General features: G+C 59.6%; 1 protein-coding gene across 1 annotated transcript in view; it reads right to left on the bottom strand.

The window, feature by feature from the left end:
• SDK1 (sidekick cell adhesion molecule 1) overlaps positions 1–7950 on the bottom strand; it is a 478174-nt gene that overhangs the window by 99531 nt on the left and 370693 nt on the right. The window contains exon 20 of the mRNA XM_010845804.1: positions 3813–3911. Coding sequence (XP_010844106.1) covers positions 3813–3911 — 99 coding nt within the window. The remainder of the gene's footprint in view (positions 1–3812; positions 3912–7950) is intronic.

Raw genomic sequence — 7950 nt, forward strand, 5'->3', positions numbered from 1 at the left:
TTTTTTTTTTTTTTTTTTTTGCCGAGTCAGACTTTTGGGACTAACTGTACAGTGAAAACCAGACCACCCGGCAGGGCAGTGAGGACCGGTGACTTCACACACGCCGTGTCCATGACCTGTGATGTCCTGAGTGCCCCACGCGCGTGAATTCACTCAGCCTCGGACGGAGCTCTGAGGCTGCAGCATCACTGCCCCCGCCTCACAGAGAGGGCACCAAGGCCGCGGCTACTCGCCCTCCCAGCCCGCCAGCTCTGGGGAACCCTGCTGTGCCCAGGAGGACTGGGGGTTGTCCGAGGGACCTCCACTCTGAGAGGCTCGAGTTGGCCCCGCACGCACCGGACGAGAAGGGTGCTGCTACACACTCGTGTTCTTATGCGTGCCGTTAACATCACCACCTTGCCCGCCAGACAGTTCTCTTTGTTTAAAAGCTGTTCTTCATCAAGCTTTACTAAAATATAGCATCTTGTTCTGCACGGCAACCTGGAGCCCAAACACAGCGCTTCCAGCACCCTCAGCAGAAGAGGATGAGCAGGGCTCCATGGCACGGCAACAGACAGTCTGGTGGGCGGCCGTTGTGGATGCAAATGAAGCCAAGCACACAACGGAAGGCCCTCACACGCTCGGGAAAGGACGCAGCAAAGGCCAGCGAGAGCAGCGGGCCTGGATGCTCCGCACAGAGGCACGGAGCGTGGGCACGTGGTGGGCAAGGCCCCTGCAGGCAGGCCTGGCCGGAGTGCTCCTCGGGGCCCGGTGTGGGAGGAGGGAAGAGAGAGCCCCCTTCCCAGGGTGTGCCCTACCTGCTCCAAATGCTGCCTAACTGAGACTAATGACCAGTGGGGCTTCAGAAACGATTCCCTGTTGAGCTGAAGTACATTCTCCACGAGAGAGCAGTGCATCCAATCGTGAGCTGTCTGTCCGTGTCTTCCTGCTCATAAATCAGCGTTTGGGGGGGACCGTGGGGAATGCTGCCTGTACAGGGGCAGCGCGGGCGGAGTTCGCTGGGCGCCCCGCGCCCCTGCCATCTCCCGCTGGCTCCTTCTGGGCGCTTCAGGGGAGCTCCCAGCACACAATCTCCTACGGGTGTCTGGGCCACAGAGCGGCCCGTGCGCAAGACTGGATGTTGTGGTGCCATCTGCTCAGCAGCTTCTCTGACCGGCATTGACGGGATGGCTTGGGAGGGACGGTGGCTGGTGCCCTGTAGACGCTTCCTGAAAGGGGCTTTCGGAGCCCAGGTTTGCCCACAAACACAAACATGGTTTTCTTTTGCTGTACTTGGTGGGATTCTCTCCCTTCAGCCTGTAAAAGGCCTTTGGGGTGTGGCTGGCGTGCCCCACGGGAAACCAAGTCCGTCCGGGGGTGCTGCCCTGCATGTCCAAGTGGAGCATCCAGGGCAGGGAGGGTCCCACAGAGGGCTGGGGTCCTGGGGGGTGACTGTGGGGACACTGAAGCCGGGGTCGGCCTCTGGGAAGGCCCCCTCTCCCTGCAGCCCGTCTTACGGAGTTGAGGGGAGAGGTGAGGCAGAGAACAGACCACGAAGAACAATGTGCCCCCGAGGGAGGCATGGTTGGAGCGGAGCGTCTGCCTGAAGCTCTGACCCTCGGAGCTGCCACTGCACACCTGCTTCCAGCCCAGGGCAGGGCGGCCGGCTCTGAACAGCGCGAGCTGCGAAGGCCGAGTTCCATGACAAACAGTAGCTGTTGCTGGTGACTCCAAGTGTTTGTTTAATAAAACACGAAATTGGGTTCATTAAGCCCTATTAGCTGCAGGAATTGATGGTCATCAATCAGGAGTGTTGGCTGTGGGCGCCCAGCCTGGGGAGGTGGGCGCCACTCGGGGGGGTGATGCCCGTGGGTTTCCCGCAAGGCTGGACACTGGAAGGGAGAGGTGGGCGGGTGCTGGGAGGCCTGGGAAGGGCGAGGGTGCGACTGTCAGTGGGAGACCTTCCAGTGGAGTCTGTCCACCGAGGCGTCCTGGCCAGGTTTTTGAAACGTACCCCCTTTCTGTGGATCCTCAGGGCTGAGCCGACGAAGGCGAAAGGTCTGCCTGCCCCGCAGCGCCCCGGCCCCCTGAAGTCCGTGGCAGCTGCAGCTCTCACTCACTCTGATTCGGGCCACAGGTGTCCCCATAGGGCTGAGCTGGAAGGACTCCCTCCACGTGGGGGCCGCTGCTCGGCTTTCAGTGCTTCTGAGTTTGCTTCCCTCTCGCTGGTCGTCTGATTTCCTCCCTTTGTGCAGCTTAAAGCCCCAGGAAGCTGGATTCCTCTGGGTGACCGCCCTTCTCTGCCACACCACCCCCGCCACTTGGTCTCATTCCTTCCAGGCGTCTTCCCTACACATGCGGCACTGCGTCCTCTGCCCAGAGGCCTCAGAGTGTGAGCAGACTGGGCTTTGGAGGTTTGATTTCCATAGGGACTGTCCCCCTTTCCTGGACTTAACATCATTCACAGCTTCTTGAGGGCAGATCTAGATTCATGCATTTATTTAAGAGGGTCAGAGGCGGCATTGGCTCAACGGTGCCCCTAGTGGCGCCTCCCGGATCGGAGCACTCCCCCTGTAGGGGGTCTGGTTGGGCGAGGTGAGCAGAGGGCACCTTCCTGAGCAACAGGAGAGAAGCGGGGAGCTCAGCATAGGGACAGACCCCGGGCTGTGTGTGGGGGGCTGTGTCTGAGGCCCCGCGTGAACCTGCGGCTGGAGCCAGTCACAATCCCGGGATCAGAGCACGCCGCGAGCCTTCGAATGCGCCCTGTCTCCGCTGCGTTCCCGGCGGTTACAGAGATAAGGACACGGAACCCTGTGAACACCACGTGGGGCAGGAAATTCGGGAGGCGGGTGGGGCCCACTCGGATTCCAAGCTGGAGAAGCTGGGCAGTGCCCGTGGCGCACACATCCCACTGGGAGCTAACTGGTTACTTAAGAAGGAAATGCAGACATTCTTCTTTCAATGAACGCATCTTCATCTTTGAAATGGCTGTTCAGTTGCCAGGATATAATACTTATAAGCTGTCTGCACCTAACCACTGAGGAAGCGGAATCGTCCGGCCTTCCCCTGGCCAGCGGCACAGTCCCCGGGCACACGTGGAGCGAAGCCCCGGCCCTGGGCGGGAAGCCTGGGCTGACCCCCGTGCCCCGTGTGGATGACGCGATTTAAATGGAAATTCAGCCCTATAATCTGGAAGGTTCTTCAAAAACCTCTTCTACAAAATGAAATCATTAAAAGTCCTACCAAAGTGAGCCGTTCCCCTGAGATGGCACTGCAGGAGAAGGAGGCGGCCGACGCGCAGCCTGGGGCCCTGCTCCCTGGACGCCGCTCACCTGCAGTGCCCCCTGGGTGGCCTGGCATCGGGGCAGGGGACAGGCGTGGCCTGGCCGCTCTCTGGGGTGGGGCAAGGCGGGGGCAGGGCCACCCCATCACGGCGCCTGCGTTCGGCTCTCCCTGCCCACCCGAGCCCCAGCCTCCTCAGCTGTAACACCGCCATGATCTCAGCTGTCAACTCCCTCCACGGCCACGAGATTATGGAAGAGAAACAGCCATGAGAGGACACACACGGAGCACGAGTCTCCTAGGCAGAGATGTCAGAGGCGTGTTCAACACGCCCACGAGACCGAGCCTGCACGCTGGGAGGCTGCAGCCCGGCCAGGAGGGGCCCACACGAGGTGAGGCCCCGGGACAGGTCTTCCCCCACCTTGGCCCCGTGACAGTCACCCTGCAGGCCCTGGGCACCCGGGCGCTGCCAGCCGTGGCGCCTGGAGCTGTGTCTGTCCCTCTGTGTGGGGCAGACTTGTTTTGCCTTTTCTGACCACAGAGACCGTTACCTGTAATGATGCCATTTTTCTCCAGGGGCTCCTGCCAGCTGACCTTGAGAGACGTGTCCAGAATCTCAGTGAAACTCAGGTGGCCCACAGCTCCCGGTTCTGGAAATGAGAACCAGAGACATCTGTTAGCATGCAGCCCGATTCTCTCCAGACGGATTGGTGGGGAACGTCTGTCTGTGGAAGGAGGCGGGAGCTGGGACCAAGCCTGCCGGTCAGAGCCCTCAGGAAAAGCCAGAGAAAACCCAGAAGCACAGGGTCTGAGATGTTAGAGGGACCGGGCTACGGTCACATGAGTGCTTTCTGTCGGCCTCACCCCGGCCTCGTTGAGAACTGCAGAGACCGGCAGTGGGAGATGCGGACGCAGTCCCTGCTCTTTCTCCTCATCGGATCTAGTTGAACAATCGGGCGGTTGGACCCCGCAGGCTACTGCTTACTCCAGCGTCCCTGACGCCCCTGCATCCGTGTTGTGTGTCTGTCTCATGTGGGGCCGCAGCCAGGAGCCCTGGCCAGGAGGCCGGGCCGGCCATGCCTGGTCGCTGGCTGATGCCTGCCAGCCTGATCCAGGCTGTGACCTGCACTTACTCTCCCCAGGGAGCCCAGGGGCAGGGCAGGCGTGAGAAATTTCCAGCAAAAATTGCATGTTTCCCTTGAATTTCCCTGACAGTAGCCTCCTCCTAAGGCAGGAGGGCAGCACAGCAGAGCCGCAGTTGCTTCAATGCTGGGCTTGGCTGGGCCGAAGCCTGGTCCCTGCTGGCCGGCTCTGTGGTCCTTAGAGTGACTAAGCCTTAGTTTGCTCATCTGCGAAACAGGGAAAATAAAAGTAACTCACGCTGCAAGGTAATTGTGAGAAAAACATGTAATAAAACACGGAAGCGGTTAGCACGTCCCCGGACTCACAAGAACGCTGACTGACGGGCTGCTGTTGTCAGTAGCTGTCAGTTATCACGCCATCAGAACATGGAGTCATTTCTAAGCTGAGCTTACTGTCGGTTTGCAAAGCGCCAGAGAGAAGAGGCCTGAAAGGCCAGCACGTGAGCTAAACAGGTCCGGACTCTCAGACCCAGAGGGTCGTCAGGAGTCCGCTCTGACCCTGGCCCGGTTCTCCGGCTGTAGAATTCCACACCGGCTCAGAGCAGGGATGCGCAGGGGCCAGCCTGGAGCTGGGTCCAGCACCCAGGTCTCCTGCCTGCCCTGGAGGGACTGCGGGGGCCACCAGGGGGTTCTGAGCCCACCGCCTGCTCCAGCTCCTCCAGGCTGAGCACTCCAGCGCCCCCACACCCGGTGCCCTCGGGGCCGCCTCCCCAGGAGGTGGGAAGAGGTGACAGGTGACTGTGCCCACAGTGACGGGTCACACGTGCTGGTTAGGTCCCCTCTGTGCCACGTGGCGGGGGGGCAGGTGGGAAAGGAGACCCTGGAGAGGAGGCGCAGTGGTCCGACGGGGCGGGGGCTGGTGAGGCGGGGGGAGAGGAAGAGAGTGGAGGTCCCTTGCGTCCCAAGTCCCGAGCCGGGCATCGTGGGGCGCCTGGCGGCACCCCTTGCACCCGCAGTTCACCAGCCCTGCTCCGCGTGCCTCTCTGCGGTGGCACCCCCCACATGCACCCCTCTGCCCTTTTGCAGGAGAAGTGCAGGGGAACGTTAGGGGGAGGAAAGGGAGGAGCAAAGGCAGATTCAGAGGGGAGACAAGTGTGCTCCTTGCTGGGTGGGGAACCAGGTTCCCACTGGCCTCCCGTGGACACCTCTGGGCAAGGGCACACAGAGAGCTTTCTCACAATAACAAAGCATAGTTTCTTCAGCCTAGAACAGGAGAGCATGAAGTCAAGGGTCCCTGGTGTCCATCCTGGAGCCGAGCTCAAGGATTCCAGCTAACCGGCCTCAGCCCTGTTCTGCCCACTGTCAACCCTGTAGAGACAGCAGGATTTTAAGGCGAATCCCACACCTGGTACCCAGTTGGTACTTGGACAAAGCTTCTGAACACACCTCGTGATTTAAAAAAAAAAAAAAATGATAACAGCCTCAGCAAATTCACTCATCTGGGCGAAACTTTCAAAAGACTCTTTATGGATAAGCTCACACGCTCTGACAAATTTCACTCTCTGAGTGTGGAACACCGTAAAGCAGGATGGCTGTCAAGACCGTCTCGTCCTCCTCCAATTCTAAGATTCCAGAAAGACACTCTGACGGATTTTTGAACTGACTTGTTCTTTTTTTCGATCGATAGAATAGCGAAGAAAGCTTTTTGCTCCTTTTATGTTCTCAGTGTTTCTGCTTCCTGGATTCCTGCCCAAATATGCTTGTCCTCTAGCTCTGCTGGAACCAGCTGGCAGCGTCTCGGCTGAAATTTATATTCTGTTTCCTCTCTGCTGCGCTGCCCCCCCTCGCCCCCTCCCCACAGTTCTTATTTCATCAGAGCTTTGGAGAAGGAGGCCCGCTGTGTGTGCAGAACTGACCAGGGCGCCATCTGCGTCGTCAGTATGGGGTGATGGGGGCCATTTCGCTGGCACGCAGAGCCCCAGGTCCTCTTTTAAAGGCTGCACCCCCAGAGCTGACAGCAGCCCCGTGCGTGCTCAGTCGCTCAGTCATGTCTGACTCTGTGTGACCCCGTGGACCATAGCCCTTCAGGCTCCTCTGTCCATGGGATTCTTCAGGCAAGAATATTGGAGTGGGTGCCCATGCCCTCCCCCAGGGGATCTTCCTAACCCAGGGATTGAACCCGCATCTCTTAGGTCTCCTGCTTTGGCAGGCCGGCTCCTTACCACTAGCGCCACCTGGGAAGGCCAACGGCAGCCCACCTCCCACCTCTCAGGGAGACCGTCCACGCCCACGAGGATGCTCTGTCTTTCTAGGTAGGACCGACAGGCTCCCTGTCTATCAAAAAATGGTGGTTCAGTTAGAAAATTCTAAAAAGATGATGTCACTGCTACTCTTCTCAACTCTCAAGAAACTTCTCGTTTCTCCTTCTTCCTGACGGTGGGCCTGGGGCCCTGAAGGCCCTGCTCCCCGGCTGCCCAGCATGGTGACGTTTCTCCTTCTTCCTGACGGTGGGCCTGGGGCCCTAAAGGCCCTGCGCCCCGGCTGCCCAGCGTGGTGAGATGTTCCGCGTGGCCCGAGTCTGTCTTTGTTGATGTTCACTCGCTCAGTCGTGCCGCCTTTTGTGACCCCATGGACTGCAACTTGCCAGGCTCCCCTGACCTGCACTGTCTCCTGGGGTTTGCTCAATCGCATGTCCACTGTGTCTGTCTAACTGGCAACAATAGAGCTTTTTAAGTCAAGAGTTCAGCCGGGAGTCTTCTCTCATTTATCTGAAGAAGTTCCCTGCTTTTGGCACTTGTTATTTTTAGTAAGTGTCCTCTGGAAAGTAACACCCAGTGTCCAGTTGGACCTGCTGTGGCTGGAGCTGAGATGCTGCCCTGGGCTCTTCTCTCAATAATGAAATGGAAGAAAATGCCCACATGATGAAGAGCTGCGAGGGGTGCCTGAGGCGCTCCGAGAATTCACCGCCGCCTCCCTCAACTGGGGGTGGGGGGCTTGCCTTCCCACTCGCCTGCAGTCATAAAGGAGTCAGCTGTGTTTCCTTCAGTGCAGTGGAGAAGGGGCCTTCCAGCAAGCAGAGCTCCTCCTCTTCCAGAGCCCCCCCACCCCGAGGCCCCCTGCTTGCCCCTCTGCACACAGGCTCCAACCAGCCTCCTCGCACACGGCGGGGCCAGGGCCCAGCCAGCCTCCTGCTTCTCTGAAGCCCCCTGATCCCAAAGCGACTGCACCCACTTAGGTGGTTTAACTGCCAAGGGCCTCATACTCAGACGGCCCGAGGTAGCACTGATTTCAAGCATTTCCGTCTGTGGTGAGACTGCACGCTTCAGTTACAGCCCCAGCCTTTCCTGGGAGAACACGGTCACAGTCGCTAAGTGCTGGACTCCCAAATCTGCTTCTTCAGGCCCGCTGCTGCCTCGACGTGCGCGGGCCCCGACTGCGCCCCGCGTCCCAGCCCTGGACCTGCCTTCACATTCTGGTCACGGCCGTCACCGCCGCCCCGTCACCCGAGCCGCACTTTGCAGAGTCATCCTGGAGAGTCCCTTCTGCCCACCCCGGCCCTGGGCCCCGCCAGCCCCGGCCCTCTGTAACACGCCTCTGCGTCTCCCCT

The sequence above is a fragment of the Bison bison genome, unplaced genomic scaffold (genome assembly GCF_000754665.1).
Source record: "Bison bison bison isolate TAMUID 2011002044 unplaced genomic scaffold, Bison_UMD1.0 scf7180017864223, whole genome shotgun sequence".
Lineage (NCBI taxonomy): Eukaryota > Metazoa > Chordata > Mammalia > Artiodactyla > Bovidae > Bison > Bison bison.